This window comes from Schistocerca serialis, chromosome 9 (assembly GCF_023864345.2).
Source record: "Schistocerca serialis cubense isolate TAMUIC-IGC-003099 chromosome 9, iqSchSeri2.2, whole genome shotgun sequence".
Taxonomy (NCBI): Eukaryota; Metazoa; Arthropoda; class Insecta; order Orthoptera; family Acrididae; genus Schistocerca; species Schistocerca serialis.
This window is the reverse complement of record NC_064646.1, coordinates 202,076,922-202,104,640: the sequence shown is the minus strand read 5'-3', so window position 1 is coordinate 202,104,640 and position 27,719 is coordinate 202,076,922. Positions and strand designations below refer to the sequence as shown.

At 45.0% G+C, this 27,719-nt stretch overlaps 1 protein-coding gene across 1 annotated transcript in view; it reads right to left on the bottom strand.

Moving 5' to 3' along the window:
* Positions 1–27,719, bottom strand: part of LOC126419467 (sodium-coupled monocarboxylate transporter 1-like) — a 166,531-nt gene that overhangs the window by 125,087 nt on the left and 13,725 nt on the right. Inside the window, exon 3 of the mRNA XM_050086654.1 lies at positions 13,883–13,948. Coding sequence (XP_049942611.1) covers positions 13,883–13,948 — 66 coding nt within the window. The remainder of the gene's footprint in view (positions 1–13,882; positions 13,949–27,719) is intronic.

Below are 27,719 nucleotides of genomic sequence, written 5' to 3'. Positions count from 1 at the left end.
TGTTTCGAATACTTAAAGTCTGCTACCCAATAGTGATATATGAAAATATATGCCTTACCAGGACTCGCACCAAGATTTGCAGCTTATCGCGAGGGACGTGTTTTCACTTTAGCTATCTGTGCACGCTCTCTCGATAGTGCCACACTGGATGTATCTTTATATCACATTCCTCTAGATTTATCAAAAAATTACTTGGATTCCTGCAACAGGGAGCAAAAGACCACGACGCATAGAGGTCAATGTTTAATTCCCTGGTACCTGCCTAGGCTTCTGATACTCGTTGATGCGTAAGGTCGTAGCGTTTTTCCGTAAGATTAATGAACACAAGAGATGGACATAACACAGGTATTAGTCATCAACAATATATTTTCATTCAATATGTACAACAGTCTCCCAACTCTTGGTAATTTTCGATTCCGCAACTGTAGAAATCACGTGGTTTTGAGGCGGGGCATATCAAGAGTGCAATTTCCTTGAAGGCTGTCCGATAGAGAGCGAAACAGCTCAAAATCTGAGGGCGCAAGGTAGGGTGAATGAGGTGGGTCCGGAATGATCTTCCAACCAAATCCTGTAAAGTGCTTTTTAAGTCTACGAGAATGCGGGTGGGCTTTATCGTGGAGTAACATCACTTCACGCAGTCTTTCTGGTTGTTGACCTGGGACTTCTTCTGCAATGCGTCCAAGTTGTCGACAATAGATGTCAGCAGTGATGATTCATGTGATTTTGGCCTGGAGCATGCCGTACTCTGCTACTTATCCCGTACAACATACGTGGACCATTATGGAGTAATGCGTTTAAGCGATCTTCATCAAACACCGAAGGTCTTTTCGAAAATGGTGAGTCACTAACGTCAAAAGGATCCTCCTTAAAACGAGAAAATTATTCACTTGCTGTGCCCTGACCAATGGTTTTTATCCCCTCTACTAAACTCAAACAGAATAATATGTCGGAAATGCTCTGTTTTCTCCACTTGGCACTCCATTTTGTAGAGTCTAGAGCTCTACTCAGTATCTCTAAATCACGAAATAAAAATATGTAAATTCCAGTAGCAACAGCGAACTACAAGTAAAAAATTATAATTGATAAAAAAAAACCATGGAAACCTCAATACTAACATGTAAAACATACGTGGGTGCCTGGAATCTTAATGTTGCCGAGTAATCCTCACGGAACTAGCGTAAAAGACGCAGTTAGATTGGCCGTTAAACGTAGTGCCAATATGGACTGTTGAAAGACTTCCTGGGACGCGGGCTACGAACATCATCTAGAGCTAGCAGTGAGCCTGGTTTCTTACACACCTTCGGGAGGTCAAATTGCACTTCTGTCGTCAATAGCACCATAAAGACCTATAGCAAGGCTCCATGTTACATCAGTGGTCCTGTATGTTAAATCCTCAGACGTTTAAGGAAAGCTGCTTGTTTTCAGTAAAAAGATTTTTAAGCATCTGGTTACCCATCAAAAGCGGAAATTCCATTAATACGTATCTTGATGATCACTGGGAAGTGCAAGCGATCCACGAAATCATCCGTTCACCCTCATGTACAGCGTGATTCAGCAGACCGGACCTACGGACTTTCTGCAATCCACAAGGCCTTCAAACACTACACGCAAGATTTTCGTATCCTCCCGCTCGCTACCAATAAAGTAGTATTCTTTGGCTTAAGAACGTTTTCGAATTATTCCAGAAAAACATACAAAATTGATCTTCAAACGCCTTTTTGTTGAATAATTCGCAAACCGTGGCTTCCAACGAAAATGTGTCCCAGTACCAAATTTAACTACACAAAATTTTCTACAAAAACGTTTGTTTTCTGTAGGATTAATAGTTTGCCTGTACTGAGCGAGATAATATGAAAACCTCGCACGTGGTTTTTAAGGCGCTGCGGATTATATAAATCCTGTAGGTAGTGGCAGCTGACTCCTTTTATTTGTTACATAAAATATCTGAGCGTCTGGAATAGCTCGATTGGTAGCTGAAATCTAAAAGTTTGTGGAACTGTAGTCATATAAGACATGGTGTACCTCCGTTCTTACTCATAATCGAACGACAATATTTCAGTTTATGCATCCCTGGATGTAATGTTAGCTTTAGATACACATTTAAACAGTAGTCCAGTACGTAAAATCTTCCAGCCGAAATGCTGGTTCATGTTACAAAAAAGGTAGTGTCGCATTGTTTTGAAACTGACAATGCCTGTGAATGCCTATGGTGGCATGCATAGCACCAATGTGTTTATGGGATTTATTTGTGAAGTCCTAACTACAATCAGTGCCTATAGGCTGTAAACCCTGCCTCTATACTTAATATTTTTATGTTTAAAAATCTGTGTCCCGAGTATGTAGGTACGAATTCGGCAATATATGCCGCTGTTGTCACATTGTAGACAAAATTGGATGTCGCCTTTAGTAACCACTTCTTTGCAATAGCTTCACTGTCAAAAGATTTTGTTCCAGGGCTATTTTCTTAACCTTCGATCGGTCGCGAAAATGAAACCACACTGAAAAACGTAGAGGGGCTTTGAGGTGATTTGTTGCGCAGTGTTTTCAATACGCCCATCTATCGCGCCATGTCGCACTTTTTAGTTCTGAGTGCACGCTGATCACGTAAAGGTGCTTGGAGCAATAGTGTCTCCCGTCAAGTGTGAGGTGCCTGATGAGATGCGGCCTACATAACGCAACTCTAGCCTTTCATGTCAGTTCTCGGTCGCATACTACAGGGAAACGAATCGTTTTCCATTGGAAACGTATGATCCCCCATGACACCACCTTGACTTGACATCTCTGCTCTCATGAGCCGCTGTAATGAAGACAACATTTTAGCAAAGACAATGAGCAGCAGACCAGGCAGAGAACTGGCGGAAATCACTGACGGCCACTTTGATCGACGAGGCTACTGGAAAGTTCGCAACACGCTATGAGGGACGTGTATCAGTGTGCTCCCTGCCGCCGTTGGATAAGCAGCTGCAGCAGCAAGTCGTATACTCCTAGCGCACGCATTTGTTACATAGTTTAATTCTTAATTTCTTTGCGTGATTTTGGTACTTGCATTGTTTAATTCATAAATTTCGGGCGTATTATAGTATTTGAGAGTTGTAGCATCGCGTTTTAGTACCTGAATAGTGTAAATTCACGTAGTCGTCTGTCGTCTGTCTTCTGTTTTCGTTTTGAACGGCCAGTGTCGGTTGGTCACAGTCAGTGTGCTCCCTGCCGCCGTTGGATAAGCAGCTGCAGCAGCAAGTCGTATACTCCTAGCTCACTCATTTGTTACATAGTTTAATTCTTAATTTCTTTGCGTGATTTTGGTACTTGCATTGTTTAATTCATAAATTTCGGGCGTATTATAGTATTTGAGAGTTGTAGCATCGCGTTTTAGTACCTGAATAGTGTAAATTCACGTAGTCGTCTGTCGTCTGTCGTCTGTCTTCTGTTTTCGTTTTGAACGGCCAGTGCCGGTTGGTCACAGTCAGTGTGCTCCCTGCCGCCGTTGGATAAGCAGCTGCAGCAGCAAGTCGTATACTCCTAGCGCACGCATTTGTTACATAGTTTAATTCTTAATTTCTTTGCGTGATTTTGGTACTTGCATTGTTTAATTCATAAATTTCGGGCGTATTATAGTATTTGAGAGTTGTAGCATCGCGTTTTAGTACCTGAATAGTGTAAATTCACGTAGTCGTCTGTCGTCTGTCTTCTGTTTTCGTTTTGAACGGCCAGTGTCGGTTGGTCACAGTCAGTGTGCTCCCTGCCGCCGTTGGATAAGCAGCTGCAGCAGCAAGTCGTATACTCCTAGCTCACTCATTTGTTACATAGTTTAATTCTTAATTTCTTTGCGTGATTTTGGTACTTGCATTGTTTAATTCATAGATTTCGGGCGTATTATAGTATTTGAGAGTTGTAGCATCGCGTTTTAGTACCTGAATAGTGTAAATTCACGTAGTCGTCTGTCGTCTGTCGTCTGTCGTCTGTCTTCTGTTTTCGTTTTGAACGGCCAGTGTCGGTTGGTCAGTCAGTGTGCTCCCTGCCGCCGTTGGATAAGCAGCTGCAGCAGCAAGTCGTATACTCCTAGCTCACGCATTTGGTACATAGTTTAATTCTTAATTTCTTTGCGTGTTTTTGGTACTTGCATTGTTTAACTCATAAATTTCGGGCGTATCATAGTATTTGAGAGTTGTAGCATCGCGTTTTAGTACCTGAATAGTGTAAATTCACGTAGTCGTCTGTCGTCTGTCGTCTGTCGTCTGTCTTCTGTTTTCGTTTTGAACGGCCAGTGTCGGTTGGTCAGTCAGTGTGCTCCCTGCCGCCGTTGGATAAGCAGCTGCAGCAGCAAGTCGTATACTCCTAGCTCACTCATTTGTTACATAGTTTAATTCTTAATTTCTTTGCGTGATTTTGGTACTTGCATTGTTTAATTCATAAATTTCGGGCGTATTATAGTATTTGAGAGTTGTAGCATCGCGTTTTAGTACCTGAATAGTGTAAATTCGCGTAGTCGTCTGTCTTCTGTTTTCGTTTTGAACGGCCAGTGTCGGTCGGTCACAGTCAGTGTGCTCCCTGCCGCCGTTGGATAAGCAGCTGCAGCAGCAAGTCGTATACTCCTAGCTCACGCATTTGTTACATAGTTTAATTCTTAATTTCTTTGCGTGTTTTTGGTACTTCCATTGTTTAATTCATAAATTTCGAGCGTATTATAGTATTTGATAGTTGTAGCATCGCGTTTTAGTACCTGAATAGGGTAAAATCGCGTAGTCTCCTTCCGCCGCCGAGCAGTGTGTTAGCAGTGCGCAAGTAGCAGCATTACTGCATTTACTAGGCAATCTTGTATTTTAATAACCGTTTAAATTTTGTGTCGATTTGTTTGCGCTCTCTGTAGATTAGTTCAGACGTTCTTTGCACAACAGTTTTTAGCATGGATAGGGACTGCAACTGCTGTGTTCGGATGCAGGCTGAGTTGGCATCCCTTCGCTCCCAGCTTCAGGCAGTGTTGGCTTTGGTCACACAGCTTGAGGCTGTTGCCAATGGGCATCACTGTGGGGGTCCGGATGGGGGTTCGTCGGGGACGGCCAGCTCGTCCCATGCATCCCCAGATCGAACTACGACTGTGGTTGCCCGGGATACTGCCCGCGTTGAGGCTGATCCCTCACCTGCGGTAGAGTGGGAGGTCGTCTCAGGGTGTCGCAGGGGGTGAAAGACATTCCGGAGGGCTGAACGGAAGGCCTCTCCAGTTTGTCTGACGAACCAGTGTCAGGCTTTGTCTCAGGCTGATACTGCTCTTCGGCCTGACATGGCTGCTTGTCCTGTTCCAGAGGTTGCCCCTCAGTCTGCAAGATCCGAGCGGTCGCAGAGGGTGGGCTTACTGGTAGTTGGGAGCTCCAACGTCAGGCGCGTAATGGGGCCCCTTAGGGATGTGGCAGCAAGAGAGGGGAAGAAAACCAATGTGCACTCCGTGTGTATACCGGGGGGAGTCATTCCAGATGTGGAAAGGGTCCTTCCGGATGCCATGAAGGGTGCAGGGTGCACCCATCTGCAGGTGGTCACTCATGTCGGCACCAATGATGTGTGTCGCTATGGATCGGAGGAAATCCTCTCTGGCTTCCGGCGGCTATCTGATTTGGTGAAGACTGCCAGTCTCGCTAGCGGGATGAAAGCAGAGCTCACCATCTGCAGCATCGTCGACAGGACTGACTGCGGACCTTTGGTACAGTGCCGAGTGGAGGGTCTGAATCAGAGGCTGAGGCGGTTCTGCGACCGTGTGGGCTGCAGATTCCTCGACTTGCGCCATCGGGTGGTGGGGTTTCGGGTTCCGCTGGATAGGTCAGGAGTCCACTACACGCAACAAGCGGCTACACGGGTAGCAGGGGTTGTGTGGCGTGGGCTGGGCGGTTTTTTAGGTTAGATGGCCTTGGGCAAGTACAGAAAGGGCAACAGCCTCAACGGGTGCGGGGCAAAGTCAGGACATGCGGGGACCAAGCAGCAGTCGGTATTGTAATTGTAAACTGTCGAAGCTGCGTTGGTAAAGTACCGGAACTTCAAGCGCTGATAGAATGCACCGAAGCTGAAATCGTTATAGATACAGAAAGCTGGCTGAAGCCAGAGATAAATTCTGCCGAAATTTTTACAAACGTACAGACGGTGTGTAGAAAGGATAGATTCCGTGCAACCGGTGGTGGAGTGTCCGTCGCTGTCAGTAGTAGTTTATCCTGTTGTGAAGTAGAAGTAGATAGTTCCTGTGAATTATTATGGTTGGAGGTTACATTCAACAACCGAGCTAGGTTAATAATTGGCTCCTTTTACCGACCTCCCGACTCAGCAGCATTAGTGGCAGAACAACTGAGAGAAAATTTGGAATACATTTCACATAAATTTTCTCAGCATGTTATAGTCTTAGGTGGAGATTTCAATTTACCAGATATAGACTGGGACACTCAGATGTTTAGGACGGGTGGTAGGGACAGAGCATCGAGTGACATTATACTGAGTGCACTATTCGAAAATTACCTCGTCCAATTAAACAGAGAACCGACTCGTGGAGATAACATCTTGGACCTACTGATAACAAACAGACCCGAACTTTTCGACTCTGTATGTGCAGAACAGGGAATCAGTGATCATAAGACCGTTGCAGCATCCCTGAATATGGAAGTTAATAGGAATATAAGAAGAGGGAGGAAGGTTTACCTGTTTAGCAAGAGTAATAGAAGGCAGAGTTCAGACTACCTAACAGATCAAAACGAAAATTTCTGTTCCGACACTGACATTGTAAAATGCGTTTTAGACAGGTACGTGCCGAGTAAAACTGTGAGGGACGGGAAAAACCCACCGTGGTTCAACAACAAAGTTATGAAACTACTGCCAAAGCAAAGAGAGCTTCACTCCAAGTTTAAACGCAGCCAAAACCTCTCAGACAAACAGAAGGACAAACATAAGGAGGGCTATGCGTGAAGCGTTCAGTGAATTCGAAAGTAAAATTCTATGTACCGACTTGACAGAAAATCCAAGGAAGTTCTGGTCTTACGTTAAATCAGTAAGTGGCTCGAAACAGCATATCCAGACACTCCGGGATGATGAAGGCATTGAAACAGAGGATGACACGCGTAAAGCTGAAATACTAAACACCTTTTTCCAAAGCTGTTTCACAGGGGAAGACCGCACTGCAGTTCCTTCTCTAAATCCTCGCACAAACGAAAAAATGGCTGACATCGAAATAAGTGTCCAAGGAATAGGAAAGCGACTGGAATCACTCAATAGAGGAAAGTCCACTGGACCTGACGGGATACCAATTCGATTCTACACATAGTACGCGAAAGAACTTGCCCCCCCTTCTAACACCCGTGTACCGCAAGTCTCTAGAGGAACGGAAGGTTCCAAATGATTGGAAAAGAGCACAGGTAGTCCCAGTCTTCAAGAAGGGTCGGCGAGCAGATGCGCAAAACTATAGACCTATATCTCTGACGTCGATCTGTTGTAAAATTTTAGAACATGGTTTTTGCTCGAGTATCATGTCGTTTTTGGAAACCCAGAATCTACTATGTAGGAATCAACATGGATTCCGGAAACAGCGATCGTGTGAGACCCAACACGCTTTATTTGTTCATGAGACCCAGAAAATATTAGATACAGGCTCCCAGGTAGATGCTACTTTTCTTGACTTCCGGAAGGCGTTCGATACAGTTCCGAACTGTCGCCTGATAAACAAAGTAAGAGCCTACGGAATATCAGACCAGCTGTGTGGCTGGATTGAAGAGTTTTTAGCAAACAGAACACAGCATGTTGTTATCAATGGAGAGACGTCTACAGACGTTAAAGTAACCTCTGGCGTGCCGCAGGGGTGTGTTATGGGACCATTGCTTTTCACAATATATATAAATGACCTAGTAGATAGTGTCGGAAGTTCCATGCGGCTTTTCGCGGATGATGCTGTAGTATACAGAGAAATTGCAGCATTAGAAAATTGTAGCGAAATGCAGGAAGATCTTCAGCGGATAGGCACTTGGTGCAGGGAGTGGCAACTGACCCTTAACATAGACAAATGTAATGTATTTCGAATACATAGAAAGAAGGATCCTTTATTGTATGATTATATGATAGCGGAACAAACACTGGTAGCAGTTACTTCTGTAAAATATCTGGGAGTATGCGTGCGGAACGATTTGAAGTGGAATGATCATATAAAATTAATTGTTGGTAAGGCGGGTACCAGGTTGAGTGAGGGCTCTGAGCACCGTGGGACTTAACATCTATGGTCATCAGTCCCCTAGAACTTATAACTACTTAAACCTAACTAACCTAAGGACATCACACAACACCCAGCCATCACGAGGCAGAGAAAATCCCTGACCCCGCCGGGAATCGAACCCGGGAACCCGGGCGTGGGAAGCTAGAACGCTACCGCACGACCACGAGATGCGGGCGGGTACCAGGTTGAGATTCATTGGGAGAGTCCTTAGAAAATGTAGTCCATCAACAAAGGAGGGGGCTTACAAAACACTCGTTCGACCTGTACTTGAGTATTGCTCATCAGTGTGGGATCCGTACCAGATCGGGTTGACGGAGGAGATAGAGAAGATCCAAAGAAGAGCGGCGCGTTTCGTCACAGGGTTATTTTGTAACCGTGATAGCGTTACGGAGATGTTTAACAAACTCAAGTGGCAGACTCTGCAAGAGAGGCGCTCTGCATCGCGGTGTAGCTTGCTCGCTAGGTTTCGAGAGGGTGCGTTTCTGGATGAGGTATCGAATATATTGCTTCCCCCTACTTACACCTCCCGAGGAGATCACGAATGTAAAATTAGAGAGATTAGAGCGCGCACGGAGGCTTTCAGACAGTCGTTCTTCCCGCGAACCATACGCGACTGGAACAGGAAATGGAGGTAATGACATTGGCACGTAAAGTGTCCTCCGCCACACACCGTTGGGTGGCTTGCGGAGTATAAATGTAGATGTAGATGTAATAAGTCTGAGGGTGGCTATGTAGGTGTTATTAAATGCTGCAAATAAAATATTTTTGATTTTCACTGTGGTTTCTGTTACGCCGGGTCCAAGGTAGCTCCTGAGGGCTGGAAACCCATATTACACCACAGAGGACGACGTTGTCTATGTCCAAGGCATACCAAAAGCACCATGGTGAACACCGGCTATTTACATACAAGATAGTGGAAACAGACATTCCTAGCACTACTACCTGCAGGGGGAGCTCGAGTCACGGCCTGCAGGATGTATCACTGCGCCAAAACCTAACTGGCTGGAGACAGCTACTTAGAGCCTAGAACCAGCTCCGAAGTTCAGTTCACTCCAGCTGCCGATCTCGTGTTCTTCGACCGCTAAAGATTACGTCGTCGTCTCTGAATTGGACTCTTACTATTGCGTATGTGTGTTACCACGAACCTTTGAGGAAAATTAGAAATGAACTTTTGTTTGCTTCAATTAGGATACTTTTACTGGCATCGGTATTTTATGTTTCATTTGTCGTTCAGTCATCAACCATTTGAACTTACATCAATAAAAGTTGTGTTGTTCTTAAAATTTGCGAATTGTCACTCGCAACACAAGTGGCGACGAGTTGGCGTCTGCGTGTGTCTTCCTCATGGCGGAACTTGTACTTCAGCAGCTCGTCCAAAGCGTGCACGACCCACTAAAAGGTTTTCAGCAGTTTTGCAAAAAATCTCAGGATAAACAGGAGCATTTATTTACGGAACTCTCGCAAAACCGCCCGGTTCTGCCGCCCCCGCCGTTTCCCGCTTTCAGCAAGGATGTTGAAGACTGGGAAACATACGAGAAGCGGCCCCAGCAGCATTTTCAGATCCACCAGGTTGTCGAAGAGGCTGCTCGTCTTTCCTACTTTTTGTCCTGGAACCAGTGCAAAGAGTATGTTCTGTTAACGAAACTCAAACCTCCGGTTTCTTTTACTTTCTACCAGATTTGTGAGGTTGTCGCGGCTTACTACCGACGACAGTTCCACGTGTCGGCTGCCCGTGTCGAATTTAACCAGTGTCGCAGGAAGGTTGGGCAATCCTATCGCCAGTGGGCAGCGGAACTGTAAGGTCACAGCCGCAAATGTCACTTCAACACACGAGTCTCCTACGCGGACAAGCAAGCGAGCGCCCTCTTGGGTCAGTTCACAGCTACCGTCGTGTATAAATCGGTTCGCCAGGAAGTTACCTTCCTTGTGGTCAACAATGCGGCCACGGCGTATCTGTTGGGGGCGGATACCTACTGGGCCTTTGACTTCGCCATTGACGACAATGTTCATTTGGTGTCTTCCCATGTTCCGTTCTCGGCAGTCGATACCTTGTGCACGGAATTCCAGGACTCAAGATTTTCGTTCCAGCTGGAACCGTCTGCTGGCCCAAAGTACTTCTGGGCCCAGCAGGTTCCCCACACCAGCAGCCACTTCAACAAGAAATGGATCATCTCAACGGAGGGAGTCACCACTCTGATCCATTACAGTTCGTGGGCGACACCCTTGGTCGTCCTCAAGAGACCAGATGGGTGTCTTCGAGTTTGTTGCGACTTCATGGCTACGCTTAACCCTCAGCTACCGGTTGAGGACTATCCCCTCCCATGTCATGAGGACCTGTTCTCCAAGGTTGCAGGGGACAATTCTTTTTGAAGCTCGATCTTGCCGAGGCATACCTCCAAATACCTTTAGATGCGTCCTCTATTCACTTGGCCGTCACCTACGAACAGTTTGCGTTGTTCCAGTTGAATTGCCTCATGTATGGCACCGCTACTGCACTGGCCATCTTTCAGCGTTACTTGGAACAGTTCTTGCACGATGTGCCAGTTTGTATAAACTTCCTCGATGACATCGTGATCACTGGCTGTACCATGGATGAACATCTCAGCCACCTGCAACAATTGTTCCTGGGCCTGCGGACTATATGCCTAAAATGCAACCTTGCTAAATGCTCTTTTTTCCAACCTGCTATCTCCAACCTGGGTCACACCATTTCCCGCGATGGCATATCACATAATGGCCCTTCCTTGTCCGTGCGATGTACACCAATTGCAGACTTTCCTGAGTAAAACTGCTTACTATCGAAGATTCATTCCCTCTGCTGCCCACATTGCGGCGCCCCTCCATCACCTATGCTGAAAGAACGTGCCTTTTCATTGGTCCCCGGCTTGTGAATTGGCTTTCTAAACCTTAAAGTGGAGGTTGTACTCTGCAGCGTGTCTCGTGCCTTATAACCCCTCTCTTCCTGTCTTGTTGGCTATGGACGCCTCAGACTGTGGTGTTGGGCTTCTCTTTTGTACCACCTACCAGATGGATCAGAACGCCTGGTGGTATACATATCTAAATCCAGTACAGAGGCCCAATGCAAATATTCCCAAATCGAGAAGGAGGCCCTACCCATCGTCTATGCCTGTACCAAATTCCTCCCATACCTTTACAGTATGTCTTTTCGCTTAATCACTGACCATAAGCCCCTTTTGGTCTTATTCTCCCTGTCAGCCCAGTTACCCACGTAGATTTCCCATTGCCTGCAGAGATGGGCCCCATTCCTTTCACGTTTTAGGTACACCATCCATTTCCAGCCCATCTCCCAGCATGCCTACACCGATGCCTTGTCTTGGTTCCCCTCTGGCCAGGATTCCGCATTCGATTCTTTGGAGCTCCAAATTTTTCAGGTTGATGATGGCATATAGGTTGCGTTGTCTGCATTCCCAGTCACAGCTGGGAGGGTGGCTGCCGCGACGACCGCAGATCTGCTCCTCCAACTGGAGCGCCGCTATGTTCTCCTCAGCTGTGTGACACTTTCTCCACCTCGCGCCCAGGCTGACATCCGATTTTTCTTCTCCATCCGCCACCAACTGGCGGCTGTCAACGGGGTGCTCCTCTGTGCAGAAAATGACGCCAATCCATGAGTCATTGTACCACCTTCCCTGCGATCCCAGATCCTCCTCATCTTACATCAAGGTCACTGGGGAATTGCCTGGATGAAAACCCTCGCACGTCCCCATGTCTTCTGGGTTGGCATGACAGTGGATGTGGAGCACATGGTCTGGGGCTGTCAGAAGTGTACCCAGGCCCTTCCCACACCGGGCCATTCTTTCCAATCATGGCCAGCCACTTCCCTCCCATGGGAACACATCCATGTGGATTTTGCGAGGCCCTTCCTTGGTGTTTACAGGTTACTCATCATGGTTGCCCACTGCCACTTCCCTTTCATTATCCGATGCTCCTCTATCACCACAGTGAATACCATCATGGCCCTGTCAAAAATATTTTCTGTTATATCCTAGCCAGTAATGCCACCCGAGCCCGCTGCCAAAAAGGTTGGCAGCATCAAAGTCCGGACGCCGTCCGCATAAGCAGCGCCAGCGAGACAGGAAATCGCCGCAAGTCTGCGCGCGCCACCGCTGGCTTCTGGTTTCTTAAGCGCTGGAGTCGCGAGCGCTAGGACAGTTCTGTATTCGCCGCTCAGTTGTATACTCGCCACCGAATTGTGTACTTGCTAGTCAGTTGTGTGTTCATCGCAGCAGAGTTGTTGTTTGTCGTCAGCCGACGCTGACCTAGCCGCTCCGACTCGAACTAGACAGATTTCTGTAGACACGGAGTTCACTACTGTGTTTCTGTATCTTCGTTAATAAAGATAAGTACCGACTCTTATTTAATCAGAGTGTTTGGGTTTTCATCTTTCTGTTCACTGTTCCAGCGGACCGGTCGGCCCGCTATTAAAAGTGTGGCGGTGACTTCGTAAGCATTTTCTACAGCGAATTGCTTGTCGCTACGAACGCCGCCACAAAATTTTCCATTGATGGCCTTCCCATCACCTTGGTATCACACAATGGCCTTCAATTTCGCAGTCAAGAGTTCACCAAATTCTGCCACGATAATAGTATCCACCACATCTTTACCCCTCCTTTCCATCCCTACTCCAATAAATATGCGGTGTGCCTTGTTCACGCTTTTAAACCTCAGATGAAGAAGTACAAGGAGGACCATTCTCTGGAAGAAGCTCTTATGTTAATTCTCAGTACCTACAGGGTGACAAGAGTCCAGCCAAACTGCTTCATGGCCGCCAGCCTCAGACCTTACTCCATCTCCTCCTGCTGCAGGTTGGACCTTGCGCCCTGCCAGGGGCTTCCCTATATTCATCTGTGTCTAAGGTGTGGGCTCACAGTTTTGGACACCGGCCCAGCTGGCTTCTGGGGTTCGTTATCCGGCCCCATGGTCGACAACTGTTCAACGTACGCCTGGACAACTGGGTGGTTTAGCATCAGGACAACCAACTGTGTCCTCGTTTCCTCGAGCAGCCGCAAGCCCAAACTCCAGCTCCTCTCTCTCTCTCCCATCACCAGTCTCTTCCTTCGGGCCTATGTTGATGCCCTCTCCCCAGTTGGTGGATGATCTTCCTGGAGATAGCTAGCAGATGCCGGATGCTCTGGACCTGGGACAGCTCTGGGACCTTCCCCTGAATCCACTTCCTGGCCCTTCTATGGCACCACCTCGTCTGGACGACGTGGACATCCCCATTCTGCTTTCCCAGCCTGATGTCGCCTTCACTGAAGATTACGTCTTCGTCTCTGAATTTGACTTTTACTAGTGTGCGTATGTGTGTTACCACGAACTTTTGTGGAAAATTAGAAATGAACTTTTGTTGCCTCAATTAGGAGACTTCAACTGACATCTTTATTTTACCTTTAGTTTGTTGTTCAGTCATAAACATTCTGAATTTGATCAATAAAAGTTGTGTTTGTGAAAAACTGCGAATTGTCAGTCACAACAGTTTCCGTTTCGCGACTGATCGGAGCTAAAAGAAAAAAAAAAAATAGTCTTCTTATGGTATACCCAAACCGATCTTGATGACTCAGAAAATTTAAATCATGGTTCAGAAATATATGAGTAAATAAATAATATAAATTGATTATAAATTTTTGTACTTACAATGCTCACAATGAAAAGGAATGAACCCAGCAGCCTGGCGCTTTTTCCAAATCGCATTTCCAAGTACTGTAAAATAAAAGGAAAATATTGTTGTGGTCTAGAAAAGTTGCTGAAAGTAAGTAGATATTATAACACATATCTACGAGAAAACCGTTAAGATGTATATATGTATATAAGAGAGTCAATAGCTATCGATTATCGCTGGAGCAGGTCATACGTAAGAAAAAAGTAAAATAGTACAAGTTAAAAAAAAACGAAAACATTGAAAATCAAGAGAGAGCTTGTGCAGAGAAAAATAAATAAGTTAATGTGGTTCTACATCCAGTGATACAAAAATGAATCTCTGCACCATGTAGAAACGTATTTATATTTTTACCATACATATGCAGGGGAACAGCACGAAGCCTCACTCTTAAGATTCGCAATACTTGTAAGAAGTGTTCTAATTTCTTCGGTATTATTACATTCAGGATGCCTGGTAGCGGTAAAATGCAGGACATATAAAAATATACAATGATAGATTTATAATATGATAAGAATAAATTAATTGGATGTTATTATAATGGATTGCTTTGTCAATTCTATGTATACCAGTTTCGTATATAAGGAGGAAACAGAAGCTGTGCTTTGTTACAGTAACATAGTTTAGTGTATGTTTTATTCTTCCTCATTTTGGAAGGTCCAAATTTTCTTCTAGTTTCCACTCTTCTCGTTTATTCTGTGTAAATTTACTTTAACTGGTAGTCGTTAACCATTACTTTGACTTTCCTATATTATTAGAAACACAATAGATGGCTATTCTTGTCTTCAGTCTCTTGCAATGTATGCAGGTGTTTCACACACAATCTGTAGACTCCGATATTGTGGCATTCGTTCTGTACTGTTCTGATATTATCAAGTCTTTATATTCTAGTTTAATAGCTTCGCAAACTTTCATTGACATTAGATCTGAGCCTTGTGCGGCTCGTGTTCATGCCGTTTACTGCCTGACATCTCGTCTTTGCGGTACTACCGTCCCGTTTCTTATTCGATTTAATGGCACCACTAAGTTGCTGCCTTGCCTGCCTGTGAGTGGCAGCAGCTGCGCTTATCGATAAGAGCATTGTTGTACTATTTTTGGAGCGACCGTTAGTATTTCCGGGTCGTCGTGTGTCGGAAGTTCAGTCGGGACAGAGCAACAGGGAGATCCGGACAGCCATGACTTGCGCGACCGTTGCCGGCACACATGACTTGAGTGGGGACGACCTTGGTTGGTCGTTTGGTCGGTCTTCTCATCGGACGACGTGTATTTGGTCGCCGACTGCTTCTGGGCTCTCTGTGTGTGTCGATTTACGATTCGTCATTGTAGTTCCACAGTAACCATTTTAGTATTGTTCGAGTTGTTTATGGAAGTGTTTTTACGCAGTCGTGTGTAGCTTTTGAGGTTTTATCTATGCAGTTATTTTAATGCTGTCTGCGAGCTGGATTGAGTCAGTCAGTTGGGACGGAGCGGGGAAGTCTACGTAGGCCGGGACAGCTGGTGGCATTCATTATTAAATTGACTGTTACTTGCCAGTGAAGAGGACCAGCGGTATTTTCTGTCCTATCGCCGTTAACGCCCCAGTTACCTGCCATGGTCGATGGCGTAGTTTTCCGGCAGTGTACCTTTCCTCGTCGTGTTGATGCTGTCCGGCACAGCATGTAATTCGACAGCCTTTTAAGTTGTTTGGTTCATATTTTGCTTAGAGTGGTTATTGTTCCCTTGGCTGTTTTTAAACGCCAATTTCTGAAGACGTAGTCCTGTTCGTGTCATCGTCCTCGGCCGATATTTATTTTCCATTATTGTGCCGTTGGTTGGACGGAAGGGAACTGGTTAATTTGTTGGTCGGTCCTTGGGCCATCCCTAGTTTGGGTTGCCATCCGATTATTTAACTTCAACTTTTGGCTGCCTGTCTCACCTCAACTTACGTAGTTGTCCTTCAGTGTGTAGTGTAGGCCTTCAGCCGCTAATTGTTTTCAGTTACATGTTTTTTTTAAATTTACTTTCTATTTTTACGTACTTTTCATTTCTACGCCAGGCCTTCAGCAGTTCTTGTTTTTGGTGTGGTTTTGGGCCTTCACCCCAGAAATTATCTCAACTTTTCTTCAACTAGGCCTTCAGCCATATTGTCTAATTGTAATATTTTAAAGCAATGGGTAAATAAGTGGTTCTTAGAAAAATAAAGTTGTATGTTTGATCATGCAACTCACAGTAACTGTTTCCGATCCTATCCACAATCATAACCTTATCCTGTAAGCTCTCTGAGTACCTACCAACCAGATTTCAATATCATTATTTTACTACATAATTTACACCAACCTGTGCCTTCATAATGGCAAGAAAATAATAATAATAATTCTGGATCAGTGTGTATGTTGTATTATCGATCAGAGTCCATTTTATGTTTAACAGAATGTTGCTGCTATTTTCTCTGTAATTTAGCCAATCTCAAATTTTCACATGCGGTGATACCTCACGGTAGTGTTGCGCCGCGGTTTCGTCTAGCAAAGCAGCAGGCTCCTGTGACTGTCTCAGAAAAAATATATCATATGAATGGTGATGCAAGAAACCTCAGTAGGTGTTTTTGCGCAAGAAGGTGTATTCAGTAAGCTGTCACAGCAAAAATCGCCGCCCATTACAATTCCGCCTAGGCCGTGATGTTGCTGATGTGACCCGAAAGTTGGGGAAAAGATGTTGCTCAGTGGTCACGACTTGTGTGTCAATCATGTTAGAGGGCAAAACGTCGAACACTTCAGATAAAATAATAGACTAGGTTTGCTTAGATATCACTAATCGTAGACAAGTTGTGTGCAGCCATCACCAGGAGAAAGCTACGAGGGGGGGTCGTCAACGCTGATGTACGATTCGAATGTGCCAATAAGCTCCTGCTGACGGCCTCTACCTCCACTAGCCGCTCGCCTTTGTACACTGTCAATGGGACCGCGTCTGCTCCTGATCACCGATTTATTCAAAATTGACGGTGTATAACAGACATTGGCCATACGGCCTTTTCAGTAAGCTGTTACTGCAGAAGTGGTAGCACTAGATGGCCAAGCCTCTGAAAAATAGCATTTCTGGTTCCGTTCTGGGGAGGCACTAACCTTTTATGTCAGCAGAATGTCCACGGAGCAATGGAAGGAGTACAGAGGGTCTGGAGATCCAGCCCCTTTGCAGAACCTTTTTCTCTTTCCTATTTCTACAAATAAACCAAGATAATTCTCAGTATGTGGTGTTCTTTCTCTCTTTCTTTCTCCGTCCGAACAGGATTCAGGAGGCCCAGCAGTTTCGATCGACTGATAAGCATCACTGGATGCAGATCTTGAGGGCATGTGGTCAGCACACCGCTCTCCCGGTCGTTGTCAGTTTTCGTAAGCGGAGCCCCTTGTTTACAATGAAGAAGCTCTTCAATTGGCCTTACAAGGGTTCAGTTCATACCTCTGGTCAACAACGCCCCGGTCATCCATCTAAATACTATCCAAGCCAGACAGCGCTTAACTTCGGTGATAGGACGAGAACCAGCGTTACCACTGGGTCAAGGCCGTTGGCCAGCGAGCCAGTTAGCATATTAAATGTGTTATCCTGCACATTGGATTTAATCATATCAAATACAATATATATTGAACAATATGTCAGTTTATTTGCTGGTGAAGAAAAAACTGAAAACAAGGAAAAAACAGTTTCACGTACGGACCCGAAACAACGACTCTCGGATTACCGTTCTGTAATCTTTCCCATCCGCCACCCTGGAATATGCACTAGCAAAAATGGCTCTGAGCACTATGGGACTTAACAGCTAAGGTCATCAGTCCCCTAGAACTTCGAACTACTTAAACCTAACTAACCTAAGGACAAGACACACATCCATGCCCGAGGCAGGATTCGAACCTGCGACCGTAGTGGTCCCGCGGTCCCAGACTGAAGCGCCTAGAACCGCTCGGCCACTCCGGCCGGCATGCACTAGCATAAATGTCTCATGCCTAGCCTGCCACTCGCCAAAAATAAAATGCTATTTTTAGGGTACCGGACCTCAATCGGTAAAAGCGGAGCCCTTGTAGGGTCACTTCGTCGTCCGTCTATCTGTCTGTCTGTCCAATTGTTCAAGATATTTTCCTCGTCTCAGGAACTGGCAGACATATGAAGTTGAAATTTATGTTGTATACTAAGGTCTACAGTCCCTTGCCGGTGTAATGAATGGAAACTTCTAAGCCAATGCACTCAAAGGAGACGGCCATTTATGTCACTTATTTTGATACTCGATAACTCCTCATTAAAACTTATAGGGCTTTTACGCGTTGACTAGAATCACGAAATTTAGCAAGAGGCCAAGTTTCGCAGTACAACCAAAGATTAAAGTCCGAAAATTGTTAATTCGTAATTAAATCATACGAAATTGATTTTTTCATTTATTATCAGTCTGTCTATCTGTCCGTCTGTCTGTTAAGACCCTTTTTTCTCAGGAACGGGTACACGTATCAAGTTGAAATACGAGTACTAAGATCTATAGTCCCTTCGCGATGTAATGAACGTGAGCTTCTCAGTCAATGCAGACAGAAGATACGGCCATTTATGTCAGACATACTCGAAAACTCACTCATCAAAACCTCTAGCGTACTTCCTGCCGGTCTAGAATCATGGAATTTGGCAGGAAGTAAGCTTTTACCGTACAAGCAAAGTGAAAATCCACAAATCGTTAATTTGTAACTATATCACACGAAAAAAATATTTCTTTTGTGATTTGTTATTCGACGTCAGTGTTGAAATTGAAACATTCTCAGAAGTCCTGAAATCCCTGGGACTGGAATGTTGTCAGTATCATCGTTGATGACAGGAAAAAAGCGTCGATATTTTCGATTCCCAGAATGGATGAACTGTCGTTATACGTAACTGTATTTTTGCGGAACCGTCTGTGCGCGAATCCTGCTCACAGCTGGACATTTTTATTTCTAAATGCTTGGCCATCTGCAGCTCCCACTTCTGTGACTTTCGTTTCTCGACAAGACCTGGATGCACAATAAACTCTGTTGAAATCGGTGATGACGAAAGGCGCGGTCCCCTTGCAAATGTAAGTGCTGCAGACTTGGTGCCTACAACGGATTCTAGAGGGTAAGGGTCACACTCTAGTGGGTTCTGAGTTGTGACGTCACTGTGAACACTTTCGCCACGCCACACTGCACTGAAGCTTGTAGACACACGACACACACCTGTCAGTCATATGCAGGTATGAATGTAATCGAGATTTTTCGTCTTTTAATGTGTTATTATTATTGTTATTATTATTAAGCTTTCTACTAGTTACGCTGTTTTATCCATGATCGGTGAAATGATAAAGTATAACTTCAAAGGATGGCAAATTCTTTCAGACCTCAAAGGGCACAGCTCTTCATTTTGGTGGAAGACTCACAGTCTTAGACTACATAGATCTGTAGTACCGAGAAACCCCCTACAATGTCATTTTAAACTCTTTAACTCGTTGAACCTTTCTTCGAGATAGACGATTTTGTAATTCCGCATTCTTTTGCCTAAGATGTTTTATCTCAGTCCCCGTAATTTCTAGTTGTTGGTGCAAGTATGCATTGTCGCCTCCACTTTCGCTTATTTTCACGGTTAACGTTTTGTCTAATACGTTGATTATTTCTTAATATTGTTACCTGTTAAATAGCTTCTTTACGGCAGCTTCGTTTTGTGTCCTAATATTTTCCTCATTATTAGGCTTATTATTACGCCCTCAATCAGCACCAGAGTATGACAGATTTACAACTAAAACAGCATCAGTTTCCAATTTGAATTTTGGAGGGATGTTGAACAGTTCACTTTTAAGATGCCTTTCATAATCCAAATTAGTAAAATGTATTGGGCAGGCACGAGCATTTTCGTTTCACCTCATTGTTGCTTCGAAACGTATGCGACTTAATCCTTAATTGATTTGTATGCTGTGATTATTACAGCATGCGATCGTGCAGTAACCATTATATTCCACTTAAAACTTACTCTAAGAAAATTCCCCAGTACACTGATAATTATGGCGCAACTCTGTACTTAATCGCCAGTCACAAATAAAATAATAATCTTGTTTTCGCTCGTAAACGCAATTACGACACAATACGTTATGGCAGGGACGGCGCAAGCCCAAGTGCCGCACCGTGCGAGCTGCTAAATTGCCGCCCCCCTTTTTTTTTACAAAACGTTTGTGGAATTTTATTTAAACAATTCTGTAGGAAATGTCAGCAGTAAATTGCAATTCTGGTTTTTACTTTTCAGATCTACCTAGCTTTCGGTCCCTGAGTGGCCAGTCTCAAAGCTTTTAATATGTGCTTCCATCTAGTGTGCGTGTAGTACTGTCAAACAAAAGTGACGGTCAGAGTTTAATTGTTGCTCAAGCAGGCGGAGACAGGTGTTTCATGGCTCAAAATCCACAGCGTCCGACTATCACTCTGAAATGGAAAACAAAAATTTTCAGAAATACGTCGAAACCCAACTTATACCAGGCTTATTAGCAATGTCTTTATCCCTTGTAATTAATCGCAGCGTACTTACCCATTCGGAATACTTCTAGTCATTGTAGGTGTTGGACATGTTTGGCTGTAGTAATGTTCAACCATTTTTTCCCATAATGTGGGAAGAATAAAACACTCGGAAACTGCCATTGAAGGGCTTAACAAAATTGCTTCAGGCTTAACATGTAACCGTAGTATCGAACATTGCACTCGAAGTTCCAAATTAGATTTCGTCTTTTGCAAAATTAGTTGTGAGTAAACGCACAGCGCGTAAGAGGCTAGCAGCGCTCCACTCATAAGAATACTGGCGTGTACGGTTGTACGCCAGACTGCTTCCCCCTCTCTGTTCCTCCGGCGTAAGCACGAGGGTGCTGCCACAGTGGCGAGGAAGGAATTAGTCCACCTCCCCACCCCCCTTTGTTCAACAGGGGTGGCTGGCAGGTAGTCGAGGCGCCATGCCACAGTTCCCGAAGCCGCTGCCTCCGAGGTTTGGTTTCGAATTCCCTCTTGAGCATGAATGTTGAGTTTGTGCTAAAAAAAAAAAAAAAAAAAAGGGGTGGGGGCGGCAAATTTGCCGCCCCTTGGAAAGTGCCGCCCCGTGCGGCCGCACGTTTCGCACATGCCTTGCGCCGGCCCTGCGTTACGGTAACCGCAAGCTACTGAGCGATTGTAGGGTTGACGTCAGAGGCGCAGCATGCTATAGCGCATGCCCATCGTGTATACTAGTATCCATGGTGTCTAACAATCGCAGTGGCAAATATGCTGCATGACCGAGCGAGGTGGCGCAGTGGTAGCACACTGGACTCGCATTCGGGAGGACGACGGTTCAATCCCGCGTCCGGCAACCTGATTTAGGTTTTCCGTGATTTCCCTAAATCGGTCCAGGCAAATGCTGGAATGGTTCCTTTCAAAGGGCAAGGGCACGGCCGACTTCCTTCCCTAATCTCTTCCCCTAAAACAACCCAACCCAACCGTGCTGTTCAAACCCCGTGTCCAGCTATCCTGTATTGCTTATTCCGTGACTTCCAATTTTGGTTCAGGGAAATTCCGGCACGGTTCCCTTGAAAAAGGGGACGGCCGATTTCCTACTCCATCATTCGTGAATCCGAGCTTGTGCTCCGTACGTAATGACCTCGTTGTGGACGGAACGTGAAACACCAGTTTCCTCCTCCTCCTCCTCCTCCTCCTCGCCCCCCTCCTTCAGTGCCTACCGCAGTCAGCCCAGCTACATGGGCCGAGCCAGCGCCGCCTCTGGAGTGCTGAGCACAGAACTTCGCCGGGTCGTCGCCCGCTGCTTTTGCGATATCTGTGAGAAGAGTGAGCCGGTCCACAGTCAATCCCAAAGATTTGCTTCCACCTCGTGGATCCATGGTATCGCTGCCTGCTGGAGTCGGACGACTCCTGCCATCGATATTTGGTACGCGGCCGGAGTGAAGTCGTACCAGATACGTTCAGGTGCGGGCACGGTGAGCTGTGTATCCGTTGCTACAATGAACTGTAGATGGGACCAGTCGCCGGCCGTTGTGATCGAGCTGTTCTAGGGGCTTCAGTCCGGAACCGCGCTGCTGCTACGGTCGCAGGTTCGAACCCTGCCCCGGGCGTGGATGTGTGTGATGTTCTTAGCTTAGTTAGGTTTAAGTAGTTCTACGTCTAGGGGACTGATGACCGCAGATGTTGAGTCCCACAGTGCTCAGAGCCATTTGAACCATTTTGGGACCAGCCGCGATGCGCGGTGGCGTTCAGGGTCCAAAGTAAAAGGAGTTTGGCGGATTGAATTTGGATAAAAGGAGGCGTCAGCTAATTTCTGTCTTCACAGTTGTCGAGCGCTCACACTGGATGGATAACTGGGTCATGGAACCTATTTACCGATGCTCTAGACCGATATATTTTGGGAATGCTGAGCATCAACCAGTTTAGATGGAAAAGTTTTATTGCCCTCGCCTTGAGATAACTGGTTAAAAGTGGTTCAAAAATGGTTCAAATGGCTCTGAGCACTATGGGACTCAACTTCTGAGGTCATCAGTCCCCTAGAACTTAGAACTACTTAAACCTAACTAACCTAAGGACATCACACACCTCCATGCCCGAGGCAGAATTCGAACCTGCGACCTTAGCGGTCGCGCGGTTCCAGACTGTAGCGCCTATAACCGCTCGGCCACCCCGGCCGGCTTTGAAAGTGGTACTCTCCCTTAATGTCGTCAGTATTACGCTTTACGCTGAGGTGACAAAAGTCACACAATACCTTTTAACATCGTGTCAGACCTCCTTCAGCCAGACATAGTGGAGCAACTCGACCTGGCTTGCGCTCAGCAGATGGTTAGAAGCCTGCTGCAGAAATACTGAGCCATGCTGCCTCTAAAGCCATTCATAACTGCGAAACTGTTGCCAGTGCAGGACTTTGTGTACGAACTAGCCTCTATAATACGTCCCATTAATGTTCAGTAATGTTGGATCGGATCCGTGTCGGATCTGGGTGCCAGTTGACTCGCCCGAATTGACCAGAGTGTTCAACTCATTCGCGAACAACCGTTGTTTAGTGACAAGGCGCATTATCATCCACAAGTATTCCATCGTTGTTAGGGATAATTAATTCCAAGTAGCCGAACATAACCATTTCCAGTCGATGATCTGTTCATTTGGACCAGAGGACTCAGTCCATTCTGTGCGAACGAGATCACACCATTAAGCTTGCACAGTGCCTTGTTGACAACCTGGGCCCATTGCTTCGTATGGTCTGCGCCACACTCGAACCATACTATCAACTGTTACAAAATGAAATCGGGACTCATGTGATAACTCTACGCAAATGCCGCTGCTCTCGGTCGTTAACTGCAGTCCGTCAGCCAATGCGTTGTCCGTGATGAGAATACTTGAAATTTTATACTCTCGGTACACTCTTGTCACTGTGGATCTCGGAATACTGAAACCAATTATGATTACCGAAATGGAATTCCCCTTGCGTCTACCTACAACCACTACTCCGCGTTCAAAGTCCGTTGATCCCTGTCGTGTGGACATAATCATGGCGGAAACCTTTTCACATGAGTCGCCTGAGTACAAATGACAGCTCCGAGAATGCACTGTCTATGTCTTGTGTACACGATAAGCTACTACCGCATTTTTCATGTGTGTATACAGTTACGCCATGAGTTTTGTCACTTCTGTGTAACTGTTATTAGCTGTTAGGAACGCACTTCTGTGTAATGTACAGTAATAGGACGTTGTTGTGGTGCTTGGAGAGCGTAAATGGCTTTCAAAAAGATTATTCTTACTTTTCAAGTCGTTAAGTAGCAGTGTCAAACCGTGTGCGGCTTTATCAGCCGGTTGCTAATATAAAGCATATTCTGGGTCATTTAATCCGCAACTGTGCCTACTCGTAAACTGTTTGGGAACAGACCGGCTAGTATTTAGTGACTCTGTTTAAAATGTTGGATATGAGCCATTAATTTTAATTGTTGTACTCACTAGCTGCGTTAATAGCTTCATTCGTTTTGTACATAATTTTATTTTCAGCTCGCGTTAAGCTCTTCACGTTTTACGATCTACGTGTTTTATCATGTTTAGGTGATATTAATTATTTACCCATTTGTTTCTTGACAGTCACACTGAGCTCCGATGGACTTTTCTTTAAAGGGTGTTGTATATTAACTCAGCTGTCCATGTTGCTGTAGACTGTTGTGTAAAGCTAATCTGAAGCGGTCAGTGTTCACATTAAGTGTGAGCCTGTAGCTGGTTCTCCCGCAACTAGAATCATTTGTTGAATGCAGAGTTTTAATGATTTAATTTGATGAGTTTCCATTTTTAATTAAATTTGTAAATGTTTTATGTAATAAATTTTTAAATTCGAGGTTCGCTTCATCTGCGTGGTCTGTTTAAGCACCTTACATTGCCGAGTCTCAGTGTTCACTTCTGTGTACCTTTTCTGATTAATTCTGTGCTTCTATTTATGCCTTTGCTCTTACCATTAAGTAATTTTGCTGTTCTTAGGGTTAATTGAAGTAACTAAGTAATATGTGTAGAATAATGTAATCAAAATACAACGAAAAGTGATTCTAAAGCTTAAAGTAAATCGACCGCAGCTCATGTCTGCCATCTTATTTCCGCACCACAATTCCCTGACCTAGTTCTCACTGCGCGTTTGGGGACGTTGGCTGCCCTACATTACCACCATGACTGACGTAATCCCCTATTTTTTTTATTTAGAGTCATTAGTCGTCTGACTGGTTTAATAGGGCCCTTCACGAATACCTCTCCTATGCCAACCTCTCAAACTCAGAGTAGTTTCTTATATAATGAAGAAAAATATTCATCATTGATCTTTTAATGACAGAATGTCAACAGCCGCTTGGTGACCATCTGCCACCGTGGTGAACGCGGCCTCTCCTGATCACTAGCAGCCCAGAGCCACCAAACATCATAGAAGTCATCCAGCCCCGGCCGCTACAACAGCAAGCAAATGTGCTAAGTGTTGTAAATGAAACTGATAAGTTACTGATTTGGCATTTCCTATCATGACGAGAGATCCACTGTGTCGGTAATATCTTCAGTTTTGGAGGTTCAACTTGTTCCTTATTTTAGTGGCCACGAGTCATTTCTTAGCTGATAATAGTTTGTAGTAAATAAATAAAAGTGGAATTTTTTTCGTTTGTCCCTGCAAGATTTTCGTGCCTTCAAGGATGCAACAAATGGATAAAAATTCACTTACTGAGTGCCATGATGAATATATAGCAACAGTTATGAAGTACTATATATTGGCACGGTGGGAGGTTTAGGGGGTTAGGTGGTGGGTCCTACCCGTACGCGCTTGTTGCTAGTCTTACTACAGCGCACGCACGGGATACCAAGTTTTCGTTTAAAATGAAATTTCTCAAATTCAAGAACAAATATTGCCAATTACATCTACTTGTAATGCTGATTAATGTCATAATATTATTTCTGTTCTAAATCGATATTTATTACCCTAAAATACCATCCCTTTTGTTGAGTTAACATTGTATACCCGGTCCTGTAGAAAAGTTAGTAATGATGGAAAAATTCATGTATGGATGAAAGGACTTGGTGTACTTGCTGAAAGTGTAACTGGAACTGGAGATATTAGTTTGTACTATAATTATTAATAATGTGTGATCCTTGACCTCTGTAACCGCTAGATATACAGGGCTATTACAAATGATTGAAGCGATTTCATAAATTCGCTGTAGCTCCATTCATTGACATATGGTCACGACACACTACAGATACGTAGAAAAACTCATAAAGTTTTGTTCGGCTGAAGCCGCACTTCAGGTTTCTGCCGCCAGAGCGCTCGAGAGCGCAGTGAGACAAAATGGCGACAGGAGCCGAGAAAGCGTATGTCGTGCTTGAAATGCCCTCACATCAGTCAGTCATAACAGTGCAACGACACTTCAGGACGAAGTTCAACAAAGATCCACCAACTGCTAACTCCATTCGGCGATGGTATGCGCAGTTTAAAGCTTCTGGATGCCTCTGTAAGGGGAAATCAACAGGGCGGCCTGCAGTGAGCGAAGAAACGGTTGAACGCGTGCGGGCAAGTTTCACGCGTAGCCCGCGGAAGTCGACGAATAAAGCAAGCAGGGAGCTAAACGTACCACAGCCGACGGTTTGGAAAATCTTACGGAAAAGGCTAAAGCAGAAGCCTTACCGTTTACAGTTGCTACAAGCCCTGACACCCGATGACAAAGTCAAACGCTTTGAATTTTCGGCGCGGTTGCAACAGCTCCTGGAAGAGGATGCGTTCAGTGCGAAACTTGTTTTCAGTGATGAAGCAACATTTTTTCTTAATGGTGAAGTGAACAGACACAATGTGCCAATCTGGGCGGTAGAGAATCCTCACGCATTCGTGCAGCAAATTCGCAATTCACCAAAAGTTAACGTGTTTTGTGCAATCTCACGGTTTAAAGTTTACGGCCCCTTTTTCTTCTGTGAAAAAAACGTTACAGGACACGTGTATCTGGACATGCTGGAAAATTGGCTCATGCCACAACTGGAGACCGACAGCGCCGACTTCATCTTTCAACAGGATGGTGCTCCACCGCACTTCCATCATGATGTTCCCCATTTCTTAAACAGGAGATTGGAAAATTGATGGATCGATCGTGGTGGAGATCATGATCAGCAATTCATGTCATGGCCTCCACGCTCTCCCGACTTAGCCCCATGCGATTTCTTTCTGTGGGGTTATGTGAAAGATTCAGTGTTTAAACCTCCTCTACCAAGAAACGTGCCAGAACTGCGAGCTCGCATCAACGATGCTTTCGAACTCATTGATGGGGACATGCTGCGCCGAGTGTGGGAGGAACTTGATTATCGGCTTGATGTCTGCCGAATCACTAAAGGGGCACATATCGAACATTTGTGAATGCCTAAAAAAACTTTTTGAGTTTTTGTATGTGTGTGCAAAGTATTGTGAAAATATTTCAAATAATAAAGTTATTGTAGAGCTGTGAAATCGCTTCAATCATTTGTAATAACCCTGTACATCGCGAACTGGGGGCTCAAGGATGCAACAGTTTGAAAAAATTCGAAAACATAGTGCCGCACTGCCTGATGAGACCCTAGCGAGTTGGTACATATATTAAGAAACAGTTGTGAACAAGCATTGATGATACTTCTTACAATAAAAGCGAAGCATTTCACTGCACTGATCTGAGCTGTAGAGGACAGGAAGTGAACAGGTTACGAGTAGAAGGAATACGTAGCGCTTTAAGGCATGTGGTGTGGGGGGGGGGGGGGGCTGGTACACGGAGAAGTATAACGCAGGACCGTGGGTGATAGCAGGAATTTGAGATAGTGGTAACTAGTACAACCGTACCAAGACATATGGAGACAGAAGAAAAAGAGGATGGGGATCTGAAGTCCTGATTTGTGAAAGAATAGAGATGAATGGGTTAGATCGGACAGGAAGAATAAATGACACGGTGGATTTCACGGTCTGGATGGTAGAAGCTGTGAAAGCTGCTACGAATCATGATAAAAAACGTGTGTAGCTGCAGGGTTGGTCGGATGTATTAGTATCAACTTTGAAACATACCAGGAGGAAAATGACAGATGTTTTTGAGTCAAATTTTCGGGACGTATAGGATCTGCAGAGATGTTCAATGTGGAACCGGAAGTAACTATTTTTATCACTAGGTGAAACAATGCCGTTGGGCAGGTTAAGCGGACACTGAAAACAAGAGATTGAAAATGACGTTTAGTGATTTGGAGCGTCTGACAAAATCTGGGGAGAAGGTACATAAAGAGATATCAACATAGGGGAAGTTGAATCAATGTTCCATAGATGTGCAGTGTGGTGAAGGGATGC